This window comes from Cynocephalus volans, chromosome 11 (genome assembly GCF_027409185.1).
Source record: "Cynocephalus volans isolate mCynVol1 chromosome 11, mCynVol1.pri, whole genome shotgun sequence".
In the NCBI taxonomy this organism is placed as follows: Eukaryota; Metazoa; Chordata; class Mammalia; order Dermoptera; family Cynocephalidae; genus Cynocephalus; species Cynocephalus volans.
In genome coordinates this window covers 44912680-44931769 of record NC_084470.1, presented here as the reverse complement: position 1 = coordinate 44931769, position 19090 = coordinate 44912680, and the positions used below count along the sequence as shown (strand labels likewise).

Genomic DNA, 19090 nt, shown 5'->3' with positions numbered 1-19090 from the left:
TGGTGTCTCCTCTTCTGTCAGCTAGAACTGCTGGTTTATTTGATTTGATTCTAATGCCTGTGGGCTTATTTCTTTTACAGTCTGTTGCTTCATCTCACAAGCCACTTCAGGTTTATTTATTTATTTTCTAAACAGATTTATTGAGATATAATTCACATACCATACAGTTCACTCATGTAAAATACACAATTCAAGGTAATGGGGCACCTTTGAAGTATTTTAAGGAAATGTTTTTTGGTTTATCATATTATCAATTTTTTAAATTTTATAAAATATATATATAATAGAATTTTCAATTTTAGCCATATGTGAGTGCACAATTAAGTGGCAATAGTTATATTCACAGTGTTGTGCAGCCATCACCACTATTTCCAAAACTTTTTCATCACCCCAGGCAGAAAATCTATAACCATTAAATAATAACCGCATTCTTCCCTCCCACCAGCCTCTGAGAACCTCTAGTCTACTTTCTGTCTCTGTGAATGTGCCTATTCTAGATTTTTCATATAAGTAGAATCGTACAATATTTGTCCTTTTGTATCTGGCTTATTTCATTTACAGTATTTTCAAGGTTCATGTTGTGGCATGTATCAGAATCTTCTTTTTGTGGTTTTATAATATCCCATTGTATGGATATGCCACATTTTGATTATCTATTCATCTCATTCATCTGTTGATGAACATTTGCGTTATTTCCATCTTTTGGCTATTTGAATAATGTTACATGGAACATCGGGTTACAAGTATCTGTTGAGTCTCTGCTTTTCATTCCTCTGAGTATATACCTAGGAGTGGAATCGCTGGTAGGTTTATTTTTAAAATAGTTTTCTTTCTGAAATAGTGAGCTTTTCTATACCTAATATAGAAAAAAAGTCCAAATCAAGTTTTAAAACAGATGCTTTTTTGCATAAATTATCACTTTATATTTGGCCTCATCATAACCTCACATTTTTATTGTCTCATATTTCTAGCTACTTCCTCCTGCCCTCTCCCACCCCTGACATCCCGTATTCTTTTTTTGACCTTCCCTGGTTCTTCTAACTGGTGGCTGTGGTAGTCGTAGACCATCACCCCTGCATTCCTCCGCAGCAGCTATTCAAGAAGAGACCCAGCTCTGCACACCACCCGGCCAGGACCTTTGTGACTGTCACACTCTGGCATCAGAACCAGGCAGGAGAATCTTAAACTTCAGTGTGAACTGGCTGGGATTTGTACTTCCAATCCCATTTGGATCTTTAACAATTTTCAGTTCTCTTTTTATCTCAGATCATCTCTTCTTCTCACTGTCTAGTATAAACCATCCACCCTATACTTCCTCCTAAGGTACAGGTGATATTACCTCTTACTTCACTGGAGAAATCAATGCTATTGAATATGCCATGTTAGGGAGCTTGCACCATAGGTAATGGGCACCTTTGAAGTATTTTTAGGAAATAATAATGTAGTCAGATATGCATTTCAGAATGGTTATTAGGTGAGGCAACAAAAATGAATGTGTATTCAGAATGTATAAAGAAATCATTATAAATTACAAGTGTTTTAGTCAGTTTGGGCTACTATAACAAAATACAATAGGCAGGGTTTATATAAAACAGAAATTTATTTCTCACAGTTCTGGAGGCTCAAAGTCCTCCAAGACCAGGGTGCCAGCATGGCCAAGTTCTGGTGAGGGTCCTCTTCTGTATTATGGACTGCTGACTTCTAGTTGTATGCTCGCATGACAAAAAGAGGGCTAGACAGGTCTCTGGCATCTCTTTTACAGGCACTAATTCCATCCATGACGACTCCACCTCATGACCTAATCACCTCCCAAAGGCCCCACCTTGTAATGCAATCATATTAGAGGTTAGGATTTCAACATATGAATTTGGGAAGGATACAAATATTCAGTCCATAACAAAAAGTTTAAAAGATTAAAATAATCAGAAATATCAGAAAAATTTTAAAATAACATATTGCGGATTCATTAACTACTTGAAACACCTCCATCATCCTTTTTTCTTGCTGTCTTTTAGCTGCATTTATTGTCTCTTCAGATGCCCACAATGCTAATCTTTTTCTCTAGAGAGAATAGAAATATTTCACTTCAGCGTGGCTGAAATTTGTTTTTTAGGATTGAGAGTTTAGAAAAGCAGAAAAGGGACTGGCCGGTTAGGTCACTTGGTTAGAATGTGGTGCTGACACACCAGAATCAAGGGTTCGAATCCCCATACTGGCTAGCTGCCAAAAGAAAGAAAGAAAGAAAGAAAGAAAGAAAGAAAGAAAGAAAGAAAGAAAGAAAGGAAGGAAGGAAGGAAGGAAGGAAGGAAGGAAGGAAGGAAGGAAGGAAGGAAGGAAGGAAGGAAGGAAGGAAGGAAGGAAGGAAGGAAGGAAGGAAGGAAGGAAGGAAGAAAGAAAGAAAGAAAGAAAGAAAAACAGAAAAGTTTCACATTTTGTTACTGATAATATTATATAAACATTTAGGATTGTTATCAAAATCAGGAAAAAGACCTCTAAGCTCTTTCATATATGAGATTTAATATTTGGAAGAAATCTCCACAGACTGGTTCCGGCCCCATGTATTTCAAGCCTTGTTTCCCCTCCACAGCCCACATAGTTCTGGGCCTGGATGCCTTAGGGCATTGCTGTATTACTGTATGATGCCAAGTGAGTCAACATATTGGGTGGTGAGAATAATTCATTAGCAATAGCTTACCTGCTCATGGAAGCAACAATTTACCATGTAAATATATCCTGCTACACTCAAGTTAAATAAATCCCCTTCTCAACTGCTCTTTAACTGGGTTCCAAAAGTACCTGTAGCCACTATAAAACCTGCTGACATAAGAGGACATGTGACACAGAGAAGCTGGAGCAGAAAGAGATAAGAGTCTTAGACTGTTGTGGTTAAATGATACTACTTTTGCAAATTTTACAAGAATGTATGGCAATATGAATACACTGCTAGGACCCCTTTCTTGGAGCATTTCTGGGGGCAGAAGATGAGTTAGGTGGCTGCTCTGGTAGCCTAGGAATGAGATGATGGCAGGGGCAGCAGGGATTGGAGAGGGAACAATAGATTTGAAAACTATTGAGGAGGTAAAATGGGTAGGACTTAGTATTGATTGAATGCAAATGTGAAGAAGGGTGAGGAGTCGTTGGTTTGCCCAGGTTACAACCCTAGTTGGATAACTAAGTAGGTATTGGTTGGGATCAGGAATAAAAGTAGAGGTTTACAGAGGAGGCACAGGCAGGGAGAAGGAAGCCAGTTCAGTTCTAGGCTTGTTCAGCTCGAGATGCATCTGGGGACATCCAGGTAGAGGTATCTGTCTAGTAAGCACCAGCACTTAGGAGTGAGAAGAAGCTCTAGGGGGAAGTATGCAAGACGGGCACAAGTCTGGAGCCATCAGTGGAGGCAAAGGCTAAAGCCCAGGGAGAGGCTGAGATTGCACACGGAGCCAAATGAGAAGAGCAGTGGGCCAGGCAAAAGACAAACCCAGGGGATCTCAAGCATTTAACCAGTGGGAAGAGTAAGACGAACCCACAAAGGAGACAGCATCTTTAAAAATGAACATAATTCAATAGCTTATGACATGTGCGGTCATCTTTTTCTCCCTTTTCTTTATTTGATATTTCATGTTTGGAAGGTAGAAATAAACTACTTTAAAAGATTTAGTGAGCCCTTTCCTATGAGACTTTGCAGACATTCAGTTAGCTGATTTGTTAAATGGTATTGAAAATATTTGTGTGCATCAAGGAAAGGAAATTGGATGGTAAATACCCCCCATATATAGCTCTACCTGTCTCCTTCCTCCACCAAACACTTAATAAGTGGAACGAGTACATTAGGTGAAGATAGACATTACCTTTCACTGCCGTGGACTCCTAGGGGTACTAATTTCCCAGCAGGCTGCACAAGCCTGTGCTCAGTGGTGAAGGCCCCAGGCATCCCTTTTCATATAAATCTTCAAGACATGACAAAGCTCACGACATTTGCATTTTATAAGGTAGTCTCTTTGGTGTGGGTAAAACTCAACCAGACTTGGTTAACACTTTGACCTCGAGGATGAACCATAGAACTGTAGGGCATCTCCCTCATCCTCCTTACTGATTCCTGACAAGGGCAGTGGTGAGTTTGTTTTTGTATGCTTTCAAATAAATTTAAGACCCATTTTAAGAGTTTTGTTGTAGTTCTTTATAGGGATTCCGTCAAAGGTAAGAGTCCAGCTGGCTTTTTGGAGATGGGTCACTCTGCAGAAATTAATGAAGTGGTAGTTGAGAACCTTTATACTTGGAGTGGATTCTGCGATTCCTGAAGATGGTAACTGGGGCTGGGTGGAGGAGTGGGAGGGAGAATAGCCACAGTGATTTTCAGTACTTGGAAAGCTTTATGAACTTTGAAACTTGACCCAGGATGAATCAAGTTTCCTGACTGGCTGATTGATTGTCCTGCTTTGTTTATGACTGGAATGACATTGGCTCAGTGAGTAGACCCAAGATGTCTTTTGTCAATCCATGGTGCTGGTGGAAACAGGGTTTTATGTCTGATAATTAAAGATGAGAAAGTGAGTATTACTTAACTAATGTTAGTCTTTTAAAGCATCACCTACACTCTTGCAGCACAGGCCTCTTCATTTCCTACAGACTTGGCTTTTCTAGTCCATCTTCCAGAGTGATTTCTGTAAAACATTCATCTGGTTGGGATGTCTTCCAGGACTTGGTCCCCAATTTTCTTCCAGCCTCATCTTTTTAAAAAAATGTATTTATTTATTAATATTGTTATTTTTTTACACTCGAATATGTTGTTGTAGAGCAGTTGCGGGGGAGGGGGAGACAGGGAAGGGGAGAGAAATAGAGTGGGAGGAGGAGGAAGAAGGGGGGGCATGGTTGAGGTCCATGGCAGCCCCCTCTTTCCTGCAGGGGAGACCAGGGGGCTTCAGTCATTGCTGGGCTGGATGCAAATGTCAGGAGGGGTATAAGCCCTCCACTCCACCCCCCACCCCCTCACCCCCTACCTCCCACCCCCCCATGCCCTCACCCCCCTACCTCCCCCCCCACCCCTCCACCCCCCCTACCTCCCCCCCCCACGTCCTCACCCCCCTACCTCCCACCGCCCCACCCACTACCCCCCACCCCTACCCCCCACCCTGGCTCAGGAGCCCAGGGCACTTTTGGCAGTCCAGCCTCATCTTTCAATTCTCCCCTTCTTATACTGACTCTCTGATCTTAAAATGGAGCAGCATAAAATTCTGTGAATGGGGCAGTGCTGTTTATACCTCCTGGTTTCTGTATACTCTCTCTATGCTTTTATCCACCTGGAAAATGAGGGCACACCTCAGTTACCTTCTCAGGGGAGTCGTCTTTGACCCATCTCTCAGCAGAGTTAGTCACACTTAGTTTTCTGCCATTGTCTTACAGAGTGGAAATCTTTAATACACTACCTCCCATAGTGTGTTAACATAACTTGTTTACACACATTTCTTACACTCCAGACTAGGAGCTGTTTATATCTCCAGTACATACCAAGCACAGGACTTGACACAACTTTCTTTTTTCTTTTTTTTTTTAAAGTACTTTCTTAATAAGAGTTTATTAGATGAATGAATGAAAACATTAGAGAGGACAATAGAATAGTACCTTTAGCATTCTGAGGGAAGATGATTTCCAATGTAGAATTCTATACCCATCCAAACTACCAACTAAGTGTGACATTCAGAGATTCAGGAATTTCACCTCACACATACCAGTTCTTAGGAAGTTCCTTGAGACTGTGCTCCAATGGAAGCAGAAAGTCATGAGATCCTAGAAACAGGAGCTAAAAGCCAGGAGAATAATGAATGGAAGCCTCAGAATATCAAACCTAGAGGGGAGTCAGTCCCTTGGAGCAGGAAGACTGACAATTCCAGATGTGAGTTTGATGCAATCCTTAGAAATTTGGAATAACCTAAAGAAGTGTAGACTAAAGGCAGACAGATAAAAAGGAAGGCAATCAGAAACCCCAGGAATGGGTGAAAGAACACAAAAAGCCGAGCAAGACATGGCAGGCCATTATAGCGAACACCATTTAGCTATGTGGAGCAATATTTATGTAATTATAACGTGGGCACTGTTGATTGATTTTGAACTCAGAGTCAATATACAGATGAAAGGGAGACTTATGGCTACAGAACAGATGGTTTTAACTTTGACAATTTAACTTTGTCCGCCTGATGGTAGGAATGTGGGAGTGGGGAGGAGAGGTCAGGGAAGAGTACAAGTAGCTTGATCTTAAAAAGTGTGAACACAAAGAATAATGTCCTAATTGATGGAACTAAGAAATAAAGGTTAAGGATATTATCTTAAAGTTACAAAGGTAAGAAGCAGCGAAACTGAAAATGGTGATACAACCATGTTGGCATGAAAGGAAAATAATCCAGGTGGTACAATTGAACTATGCACTCATGTGTTACAGAAATCAATGATAATGTTTTAAATTGATCAAACAAGAAGAGCAGTATATTATTTAAAGACCAGAAGAAGCAAAAATAGGAATGATTAAATGATTTTAAAATGGTCTTCTCTGAAAAATAGAACTAAGAGAAAAGTAAGTCAGGAGACTGTTTTTCTTCATTGTCATAGTCTTTTGTCTTCTTCTTCTTAAAATTGTTAGTTTTCATTACTACTTTAAAAGAGGGAAACCAAAAAGAAAAAAGAATGAAAGTAATGGAAGGATCCTAAGAGATCATAATAAAACCTACTTGGAAATGCCAGATGGCCACAGACTCTTCTGAGACCTGGGACTTACACCAGGTCATATATATACATGTGTGTATGAGTGTGTGTGTATCTATATGTATATACATACATAATATTTAATATTTAGTAAGATCGTATTTTTATTATTTTAACTTTTTATTTAAAAATCACTTCAAACGTATAGAAAAAAATTACGGGAATAAAAATAGTACAAAGAGCATTTGTATATTCCCCACCCAGATTCACCCACATCATCATTTCACTCTGTTTGCTTCATCATTTGTGCACATGAGCATTCTCAGTCTCTCTCTCTCTCTCTCTGGTTTCTAAACCATCGGAGGACTGCATTCATCATGACCCTTTACTGCTAAATACTTCAGTATATGTTTCATAAGAACATGCAGAGGGCTGGCCAGTTAGTTCACTTGGTCAGAGTGCAGCCTTGCAACACCAAGAACAAGGGCTCTGATCTCCTTACCAGCCAGCTGCCTAAAAAAGAAAAAAAAAAAAAAAAAGACGACTGTGTAGAAATATTCTCTTAAATAGTATAGTAAATTTAACATTGATACAAAACTTTACTTTACTGATAAGATTAATATTTTTTCCTGCTATAGGCTATCTGCGTTAAGATTGTTTTGCCACGTACCTTTTTCCTTTTCTTCTCCCACTCCCCAGTCTTCTGCTGTTTACCCTCATTCTTTCTACCTGTTTTCGCTTTTCTGTTTTGAAGTCTTTTGTTCTATAATCATTTGGCCGATTCCTGGAACTTAAAACACAAACACACACTTAGAAATAAAAACTTTACCAGATCCTGTTTTGGAAGAAGTCCTTTGTTCTTTTGCCATTCCAAAAATCACTAGCACTGTTGCTGGAGTCTTTGACATTCCTTTTGAAAAATGAATTTTATAGATATGTTTCTGAAGGTTTAACAACTTTTTTTCTTTTCTCTCTTTTTCCACCCGGTTCATAGTTTGAAAAAGTACCAGAAGGTATTATCCCCCCATCCACACCAAAGTTTGCATATGGAAAAGTTGCTCTGAAAAAGGTAAGAAAAAGAAAAAGAAAAAAAACCAGAAATGTTCAATGTGAGATGGGAGTGAGAAATTTAGCAGCATGAGTGAAAGGGCTGTGCGGGGAATCAGTTCATTATTTTTCTGTGAGTTTGTTTTCTGCAAGCCTAATGGGGTAGATGATGTTTCTGGGAAAATGGAGAGATAGGGGGTGAGAAGGTGTGTGGCGTGTGGATGGGCTGAGCAGGAGTAGTAGGCATTCTTCGATCGTTCAGGTCATTTGGGCTCAATTATCAGTTGTCAAAAGCAGTGCCGGAGCCTTTGTGGAAATAATATGTCACCTCATTGTTCTGCTGGCTGGGCTCTTTCTCCATAATTCACCTTTTCCTGAAGGGGATCCCCAAACCATGGGCATTTTGGTAGGCCTCTATCCTAAATTATATACTCCCCTCCATCTCAAAATCATATCCTAATTCTTATGGTCTTTTGTTTATATGGTAAATGGCATATCAGGGGGAAAAGCTAGAAATTAATCATAAGTAAGAGTGAAGGTCATTTTGTTCTAGGAAAAGAGGAAAAAGAGGAGAGATTTTACTTAATAGTCAGAAAGAGTGATGTAAACCAATTTGTTTGACCATGTCTTTTCAGGTTTTCCCCTCTTAAAACCCCTAACTCCTACATATATTAACTTAGAAAAAAAAAGAAAAAAGAAAGAAAGAAAACATGAACAGTTACTTATTTCTTAAGAATCTTGTTATCCTAAAATAGCATCATAAGTTTTTATCTTTAAGCAAAATGCCAAACATGATTATATAATCTTTCCATTCTAGAAGCCCTTTAACATTATGATTGGTTGTTTGGGCTCTTGTAACATTTTCCACCCAGCGTCAGATGCATGTGCTACCTCCTACAAAGAACATGTTCTCTCTGCCTGATAGGAATCTTTCCTTAGATTAATCAAACATTAATCACACTTGTAAAGGGAGCACTTCTACTTGTTTATTGCTACAGCTACTTAAGGAAAAGATTGTTTTGTTTGTTTTAGAGCCATGAGAAATTTATTTCCATGCGACAGAAAATAACTCCAAATGTTTAAAACAACAACATTGCTAAAACAAAGCTAGGTTAGTTCCTGTTTACCACAGTGTAAATTGTGTGAGCAGAAATGGCTTTTCATGGTTAACTAACTATATACAATTTAAAATAGTAAATTGGCATATATAATGAATTAAATTTATATAGAACATAGTTATATAGACTAGAATAGAAGCTTTTACTGAATTGAATTCCTTTAGAAAACACCCATGTGGGTAGCTGGCTTGATGGAATTGTAATTAAGATTTTTTTTCGTCGATGCTGCACATTTGCAAGATAACTATGGAAAATGTTTATAAAATTCCTATCCAGTATCATGCTGTGGAAAGCCCTGGGTTTTGGAGCCAAACTTAACTGCAAATCCTGGCTCTGCCATTACTCAAGTGAGCTTCTCTGAGTTCCCGTTTCCTCATCTATAACACAAGGACAATGATGCCTGCCTCACTGGGTAGTTGGGAGCATTAAATGAGGGAGTGGGATAAAATGCTCCATCTCATCTGGGGGATGAAGGCACACAGTGACGGGTAGCTATCCTCTTTGTTGTCACCATTGTATCAGAATAAGTATCAGGGTTGCAAGAATACACACTCCTTTGGGTTGAATATGATAAGTACTTATCGGCTGCCTACTGTGTGCTAGGCACTGGGGTGAGCACAGTGCCTACTTCCCCTTAAGGAGCTGACGGTCTGGCGAGGAAGGCGAAGATACACAACTGATAAGTGATCCTGGCGTGGAAAATATGCTACCAACCAGTTCAGAGGAGGGTGAAGTAACTATGAAGTAGTTACAATAAAGTGATACAATAGCAGTATATCGAATCTTAGTTTAGTGTCATTTGCCTCTAGTTACTATTTTTACTTCACAGTTACTTTACTCAGGGGCTTTGGGGAAGGCTTTACAGAGGAGACAGCCACTGAGCCTGGGTTTTCATTCATTTTAAGGACCTTTTATATTTCTCGGAGCAGGCTGTATTTCTGAGTAGGTATGTTTGAACCTTTTTTTAAGACTACCATCATTTATATTTTTCATCAAGACTTAGGGAGTGGGTAGAGAGGACTGAAGGTAATTGGGAAGCAGCACTGAGTGAAATTGGAATGATTTAGGTTTAGTTAGAGGTTTGGTTGAATCTACTAATGTCTTTGATAGTTTGGAAATGACATTACCGTCTACTCTAATTGCCAGTGAGGGGTGACAGTGAGTGAACGCTTCCTTTGTTTCTTTTCAGTTAAAGACAGTGGAGGCAGCTCTGGACATCCTATGTCCCTCTGGGCCCATAAAAAGCCTTTATCCATTGACATTTATCCAGGTGAAACAGGTAGGCTCAAAAGGTAATGCTTCACCTTTTTTCTGATTGCAAAATTGTGCTTTCTGAATGCAGGAGCCAAAATGGTAAGCAAAGTAATCAGACCCCAGGTAAATTAAGCACGGATCTTCAGGATCTCTGTAGCTTTAAGTACTGCACAGTGGGCTGATCTTTTCTTTTTTCTTTTTTTTTTTTTTTTAAAGTTTTATTTTGTCGATATACATTGTGGCTGATTATTGCTCCCCATCACCAAAACCTCCCTCCCCCCCTCCCCCCCAACAATGTCCTTTCTGTTTGCTTGTCGTATCAACTTCAAGTAGTTGTGGTTGTTATATCTTCTTCCCCCCTCCCGGTTTGTGTGTGTGTGTGTGTGTGTGTGTGTGTGTGAATTTATATATTAATTTTTAGCTCCCACCAATCAGTGAGAACATGTGGTATTTCTCTTTCTGTGCTTGACTTGTTTCACTTAATATAACTCTCTCAAGGTCCATCCATGTTGTTGCAAATGGCAGTATTTCGGGCTGATCTTTTCTATATCCCCCCCCCATTCCTGTTATCTCTCACCTAGGAATAGATCAACCTGCTTCAACATAATTCTGTGCGAAGTATAAATTGAGTGCACTGACTGATCTAAGTAATTTTTATTACTAGGCATCAATGGAAACCCACTATTGTAATGCTAAAAAAGACAAGTTAATTATTTGTCTGTTCTTAGCTCAATGGTGTAGGGACTATGTTCTTTATTCTGCTTTTGAAGAGAACAGAACACAGATTTTTTTACGTGTGTGTATGTGTGTGCATGTTTAATCTCCAGACACTGACCATCTTTATTTTAAAACCTTCTCCCAACTTTTTATTTTGGAAAAGTTCAAATCTAAAAAAAGCTGCAAGGATAGTACAACAAACACCCGTACGCTTTTCACCTAGATTCACCACTTCTTAACGGTTGCTTCAGTTGCTTCTGTTGCTTTAGTTACCTTGTTTTTCTCTCTGTGCACGTATGTAATCAACTGCTTTTCTTTTTTAACCATTTGAGTTAGTTGTTAACATCATAACACTTCACCCCTAAACATTGCAGTATATATCTTTTAAGAAAAAAGACATTATCCTACATGACCACAATATAATGATCACACTTAAGAAATTTAACATTGATACAATCCTATTATCTAATATGCACTCTGTGTTCAGGTGTCCCCAGTCATTCCAATAATGAATGTCCTTTATAGCTTAATTTTTTTTTCAATCTAGTTTCCAATCCATGATCACACATTGCATTTGTTATAATGTCTCTTTAGTCTTCTTTCATCTGAAACTGCTAAGTCTATCTCTTATTTAGATTCAGTAAACATTTTTGGCACAAGCGTGACAAAGGTGATGTATCCTTCTCAGGCATGACATCAGGATGCCCATGAGGTCAGTTTGTACCCTGTGATGTTCAGCTTGATGACTTAGGATCTCAGCCCCATTTTTTTGAAATGGAATGTTATCTGAGTTCTCCTTTCTGATTTTCTGTGGAGATTGCCTTCAGGAAGGAGTCTGAAAAATAAGGTGACATAATAACAGCATAAATTATCTTAATTTAGTGTATTTTGCCTCCAGTTACTATTTTTACCCTTGTGATTTTATTCCAACAACACTGTTTTGTGATAAATAAAGCCCCCTAGCCCCCCAGCCCCCTCACACACACACACTTTTTCATTAACATTGGGGTAGGTTTCTTTCTCCAGTCCTAGCACACACTGGCTGTCCGTCTGTGTCCTCATCTGTAAAATGGAACTTCCTCACTTGGAAAGGCCCTTGAGCACTTCAGACAAGGCACAGACAGCCTGGGGAGGGAATTCCAGGTTAACATATACACATGTGCAGCCATCGGTCTTTCTCACTGCCCTTCTGCCTTCTGACCTTTGGCCAAGGCAATGCCCTCAAACTGGGTGGGGCGCCCTGGCCCTGGCTGTTTCAGGTCTGGGGCAAGCCCACGGAATATTTATTTCCAGCAAAACCCATGGAGGGCACAGGCTGCAGGGAGTGGGGTGCGGCCCAGTGTCTCCACAGGCTGGTGCCTCTGACCCCTGAGGCCTCTGCCACACCTGTGCTCAGAGGGCCACCGCTTCCGCTCCCCTCCTGGAAGCCCTTCTCAAGTTTTCCTCAGCCTCTAAGTTAGTACTTACCACTTCGGTTAGTTTCCAATAAACAAACAAATAAGAGGGAGCTTGAGATTTGAGGTCTGGGAGGGAGGTTTCCGTGTACGTGAAGGTTTGGGTGGGTGGTGCTGGAGCATTTCGTGTGTAGCATGTCCCTTTTCTGCACCACAGGAAGGTGGATTAATGTTTCCTCAGCTCCTCCAAACCACCGTTTCACTTGCTGAAGTGTTCTTCTTTTCTTTCTGGGCCCTGGAAATTGGGAATTTTTTCTCAATTCCATGTTGGTTTTCTTTTTTTTTTTTTTTTTTGGTGGCTGGCCAGTATGGGGATCTGAACCCTTGACCCTGGTGTTATAACACCATACTGGAACCAACTGAGCTAACCGGCCAACCCTGTTTCAGGCTTTCCTTTTGGATCAGGGATTTCATCATCTAAAAATATTTTCTGACTTAGGAACAGTTACACCTTAGTCTCTCAACTATTTCTTTTCACCCTGCTCCTCCACTTTAAACAGTTTCTGATTGACTCTTGCTTTTTATGGTAGGGGGAATTTAGCCTAAGACCTTAGAGAATGTTTTAACTGAGCATTTCTCTTGGCTTTGTTGTTGTTTGTCTTGTTTTTTTTTTTATTGGTTTTTCTTGGGGTTTTTTTCCCCCCACACAGTCAGTGGAAATGGTTTTCCTTTTTGAATTAACATCAATAACTTTTGATATCTAATATATGATCCCCTGAGTGACCCTGGGCAAATGATTTAACTTGGCCAGGGTCCAGTTTCCTCTTTTGGGAAAGAGATGCTTGATTAGACACTCTTCGGGGTTCTTTGCAGTTTACTGTTATGATAGTTATTCTATGATCTAAAAACTTAAGCCAGGTGCCTTGTTTCAGGTTGAATTTTGCTGAGGGTGGGGGAAGCTTTTCATTCATTATGGTTTTTGAAAGCTCACTTTCATACAGGTCAAGAGTAACCATGTTCTCTTTAAATGAATGGCAAGAGTGATGTATTTTTCTTAAATCTTTTTTCTAACCAGTATTATGGGTTTGTGCTGTATCGAACCACACTTCCTCGAGACTGCAGCAACCCAACACCCCTCTCTTCACCCCTCACTGGAATCCACGATCGGGCCTATGTTGCTGTGGATGGGGTAAGAATTGTTTCTGAACTGTGCATTTCTGCCCTGACCGTGGGTATGTAGTCTGCACTTTTAACATGGCATTTGAGACCTTTGCTCACCTCTTCAACCTCAGGCTCTCCCCCTCTTCTTGATGTCCTTTAGCTGTGCCCCTCTCTTGCTGATATGGCCTCAGGCATGCCCCACCTGCCTGAAATACACCCTCACCCATCTTAACCCTGAAGGCTGTGTTCAAGGCTTCACCTTCTCATAAACCTCTGGGTCTCCCCAGTCCAAGACCATCCTTCTCTGATGGACCACAGCATTTTGTATGTGTCACTCTGCAAAGTTCATTGAACTTTGTGCCTTCATCCTGCTTGAGAAAGTATATTCTGATGGATTGCTCATAACACTTATAAGTAAAATGCACAATGAACTTTGTTTCATAACCAAATGCAGATACATTTTAGGATTTCCATTCCTCTCACTGAAACGGTTATATCAAAGAACACATGAAAAGATTTTCTTAACCAAGAAAATTTGTTCAGAAAATTTTAAGTTACAATATTTTCATTCTCTTATTATAACTAGCTGTAATTTAAGTGGGAGCAAGTTTCTAAGACATTATGCTGTACCGATGGTGTGATTGTTTCTTGGATTCCAATTTAGGAGTTGTCTTAGTGAATTGCAGTCAGTGTGATGTCAGTTGAAAGAAATCTAACCTTCTAAAAAATTAGAAATATGTTGATGATAAAATACCTAATGTATTCTTTTTTTCGTGCTCGCTTCGGCAGCACATATACTAAAATTGGAACGATACAGAGAAGATGTATTCTTTTTTTCTGTTACATAATTTTCATGGTTAATGCATCATATCAAGTATTTTGAGGTGAGAATACTCCACCTAACTCTCTGATTTTATCTTATCTGACTTTGTCTCATCTCTCCATGTTGGTTAGAAGCTGTTTTTTTATGGCTGACTTTTGCACTGTGAGAACATGAAGCAGTTCCTTTAATAGGAATCCTCCCCTGGAATTTTGCCTCCATTCTCTTTCCATTAAAAATCGATGCACAGTAAAACATTCCAGGACAAAGGAAAACATACTAGACATTTCCATGCTGTGGACCATGTCTGGCGATTTTCCTGTTTAGGAAGCAGTGATTGGGGGAACTTGGCCTAGTGGCCAGAGACTTGGGCTCAGGGGCTATCAGCACAACACTCTCCCGAGTGAGCTACGGGCCGGCCCGGGCTCAGGGGCTATCAAAGCATTCCCTACCAATGCTGGTGACACTTCAAGGCAAGGGAGTGAGGGCTAAATTAGTTGAGCATGCTGCCTCTCTTTGCTGATCTTCTTACCCCCAATTCAATTCTCATTTGGCCTTGAACCCACAGGTCCCACAGGGAATCCTTACGCGATGCAAATGGATAGCTCTGAACATAATGGGGAAAGCTGGAGCCACTCTGGACCTTCTGGTGGAGAACATGGGGCGTGTGAACTATGGCAACTATATGAATGATTTTAAGGTGGGATAAGCCACACTGTTAGGACTGAGGTTGAAGGGTTGACAAGACTGTGCCCAAGCAGACTGAAGAAGTTTTTGTATATCCACTGAAAAACTCTCACATGTACATTCTTTCCCTTCATGCTTATTAACATAGAAGCAATTTTTAAATTAAATTATTTTTTAATATTTAAGGTGTACAACTTAATGTTTTGATATATTTGTATATTGTGAAATGATCACCACCATGAAGCTAGTTAAAACATCATAGAAGCACTTTTTAAGAGATTTTGCCAAGTTTGATGAGTGAACCTACCCTGATTTGTTTTGCAGCCTATAAGCTGAGTTGTTTTGAAGAGCTGTTTTCCTCTGCAACGATGAGAAAGTTGAGCTTTGCAAACAGAATGCTTCTTTTTTTGTGTTTGGTCATCCTGCAGAAAGAAACAGAAGGAGGAAGCCACCCCACTGTGCTCTTCCTCTGCGGAAGGCACTCCCTTGCCAACAAAGCCCTTAGCATTTGGTCTATTCTGTTTTGTGGGTTTGGACAGTCAGTCCTTGACAAACTCTTGGACTGTAGACAGCCTTTTCCCTTGGTGCACTGCCTCTCACCTCTGTGGGTTACTCTGTGCCCAGGTGTCTAGTCCTAAAATGTTTTTCTAAAAAACATTTTTAGAGCATTATTTAGCAAACATTTGTTAAGCTCTCCTCTGTGAGATGCTCCATGAAGTGCTTGGGGGGGATGCAAAGATGTTGAAATACAGGCTCCCACTCAGGTACCTCCAGCCCTGAAGAGAAGAGAAGGCCTCATCAAGGGAACTATGGCACCACCCAGTCTAGGACAGGACAGGTGTCATGCTGTCTCCTGACCCTCTTGATGGCAACTCTGAGGCAAGGCAATTGTACACTTAGGGAATAAATGTCTCTCTTATAGTCCTTGTGCTCAGGTGCTAATTAGTAGCCATCCTGCCTGGCTCTCATAGTTCCCGTGACCCATGGGGTGACTGGGACTCTGTTGTGTAGTTTCTGGATCCTCAGCACCCAGCAAAGAGGCTGGCGCACAGCTGCCAGGTTAATGTTTGTTGAATTACTAGGTGGACAATTGAGGCTTGGCATCAGAAGGTGTCCTGTGACAAATCTGGGATCTCAGTGGGAATGGAAAAGTTCCCCAAGTAAAGGCCATGAAGGGGAAGTTAGATGAGTCATGAGCATAGGCTCCCATGTGGTGGCTACTGCCAAGGACACCCCAGCAACTTCTGAATACAAGTCTGAGTTTTACCATCATCATTACCCTTTATGTCCTTTTACAGATGTCAAAGTCCCGTTTATGTTACCTCCTTTGGTCCTCACCACAGGTGAGTTGACTCAGGTGTGATCATCCCTGAGGAGACTGCTGAGGGGCTCAGGGCAGGCCTCGCTCCAGGTTGTGGAAGAGGCCATCCCCTTCCTCCCCCCATGTGCAGCAGAGTGAAGGTTCTTTTGCATCCCCCACACCTCTGTTTTCCCATTCCTCAGATTCCATCTGTATTAGTCCATTTCTGTTGCTTATAACACAAATACCTGAAACTGGCTAATTTGTAAAGAAACAGTATTTATTGCTTACAGTTTCAGAGGCTGGGAAGTCCAAAGTCCAGATAACACATCTGATGAGGGCCTTGTTGGTGGGTGGTGACAGCAATGCAAGATGTCACATGGCAGCTGACTGAGCAGAGAGAAAGAGCTACTCACACAATCTCCTTTTAAAGCCCTCAGAACCATGCCATGACCACCTTTAAACCATCAACTTCTTACTCCATTCACTAGGGCACGGTCCTCACAATCTAATCACCTCTTCTAGGTCCCACCTTTCCATTACCATAATAGGATTTCCCACCTTCTTAACATTGTCACAATGGGGATTAAGTTTCAATGAGTTTGGGGGGAACAGTCAATCCACAGCGCCATCTTTTCTTCCATTCTAGCAGTAGCTTCTAACCAAACACTGAAGATTGGGGGATTTGGGGTCAAATGGTCTAGTAACTCAACTCCCTTTCTGTAGAAGCAGAAACTGGGCCTTTTGTGGAGACATCCCAACCTTCAAAAGAGACAGAAAGTAGTAGTCTGGGAAATATACCTCTTCCCAAAGAGATGTGAGTCAGCCTCAAGCTGTATCTGTGTTACTTTGATGTACAAATAGTTTGAATCTCAGTTACTGTTGCTGTTTTGTGTCACAGTTTGCTTTTCCAGGGCTGTAACGCAGACACTTGAAGCCTTTTTCCTCCCCTCTGAAGCTCACTGTACTCTGTTTCTCCTTTGCAGGGCTTGGTTTCTAACCTGACCCTTGGCTCCCATATTCTCACGAACTGGACAATCTTCCCGCTGGACACTGAGGATGCAGTGCACAGCCACCTGCAGGACTGGGGCAATGGTGACAGTGGCCACCGTGATGAAGCCCAGGCGCATGGCTCATCTAACTACACACTACCAGCCTTTTATGTGGGGAACTTCTCCATTCCCACTGGGATCCCAGACTTGCCCCAGGATACCTTTATCCAGTTTCCTGGTTGGACCAAGGTATGTGTCTTCATGAAAAGAGTTTGAATTCAGGTGTCAAACATCTGGTTTTAGTGGCTGAGAAAGAATCAAAAAGAGCCTTAATGAGATGCTGTGTGACAGGTTTTGAGTGTGGAGTTTTGAGCTAGAGGGTTTTCTGTGTGTGTTTGCTCATTCCTCAGGAAGGAGCAGGATTGTGGCAGATCTTCAGGGATTCAGTGGCCAGCTTAGAGGTGCCACCATTTGCCCCATTTATCGACTTCCTTTAGTGAATGACACTTTTTTGCTTCCTCTAAGAAAAATCATGGCCCTTTTTAAAAAATTTATTTATTGTCATTTTTTTTTTTACATTCTAAGATGTTGGGGGGAGGGGGAGAGAGGAAAGGGGAGGAGGAGGAAGGAGGGAGAAGGGGGTGTGGTCAAGGCCTATGGGACCCCCCCTCATTCCGGCAGGGGAGCCCAGGGGGCTTCTGGCCCCGGCTCAGTCATGGCTGGGCTGGATGTGGACATCACGGGGGCATAGCTGAGGCCCTCAGCCCCCTCACCACAGCTAAGGAGCCCAGGGCCCTTCCTGTGGCAGCTCAGTGGTTGTTGCTGGACTGGATGCAGACATCGGGGAGGGGCGTGGCTGAAGCCCTTGGTCATGGCCCTTTTGAATACTGTTTATGAGTGGCACTTCCTCTCTGTCTTAAGGAAAATCCAGTCCTGGCAATCCCCACTTTCATGCAGCTGCACACCATTATCTATATGATTCTCAAGTCGTCCTTGTCCATTTCATCTCCCAGTCACATCCTTTATTCTTTGAAGACATTGGCATATCTTCCTTCACTGTCTTCTTTTCCACCTCAAGTCCTATTTTCATCCTCAGTGACCTTACCATGACTCAGTCATTCAGCAAACTTATTCTGTGACTATATATGCCCAAGTTTGTGCCAGGTACTAAGGATATAGTGATGAATAAAACCAGGCATGATCCTTGCCCTCATGGAACTTTCAGTCTAGCAGGAGAGACAGACCTGAATCGCATAATAACCCCATATTAAATGGTAAAACTGCAGCTGTGATGGTACTAAGAAGAAATATGGGTTGATGATAATTGGGGCATTTGACCTTGTAGGGAGGTCAGGGAAGCCTTCCCTAAAAAAGTGATGCTTGATGGAGATATGAAGGATGAGCAGGAATTGACACAGCAACAAAGGGAGGAAAGCATGTTCCAGGGAGAGGCAACAGCATGTACAAAGGCAATGTGATTGGAAAATGGCAAGTATGGAGAGAAGGTAGAAACCAGATTGGGACAGGCATTAGAGGCCTTGTTAAAGGTTTGTCTATATGTTGAGAGCCACTGAAGAGAGTGATGTGATACAGTTGTGACGTGACAAGCTCTTCTGACCACAGTGTGCAGAATGGGTTGGGTGAGCATCACATATTGCACACAGGTATTGATATTCAGCACCCACAGATACGTAAAATCAACTATATTTCAATGAAAAAAAAGGAATGGATTGGGTGAGGGTACTTGTGGATTCAGGGAAAGCATCTAGGAGGCTGGACCATAGTCTCATTGGGAGACTGGGATGGTAATGGCTAAAAAGGAGATAACATCAACTATTTGGTTTTTTGTGGGGTTTTGTTTGTTTGTTTGTTTGTTTGTTTGTTTGTTTGTTTGTTTCCATGGCTGGCCA

General features: G+C 41.2%; 1 protein-coding gene across 1 annotated transcript in view; it reads left to right on the top strand.

Annotated features, from left to right (window-relative positions):
* GLB1 (galactosidase beta 1) overlaps nt 1-19090 on the top strand; it is an 89965-nt gene that overhangs the window by 53778 nt on the left and 17097 nt on the right. The window contains exons 11-15 of the mRNA XM_063113639.1: nt 7685-7759; nt 10045-10134; nt 13296-13409; nt 14770-14901; nt 17175-17429. Coding sequence (XP_062969709.1) covers nt 7685-7759; nt 10045-10134; nt 13296-13409; nt 14770-14901; nt 17175-17429 — 666 coding nt within the window. The remainder of the gene's footprint in view (nt 1-7684; nt 7760-10044; nt 10135-13295; nt 13410-14769; nt 14902-17174; nt 17430-19090) is intronic.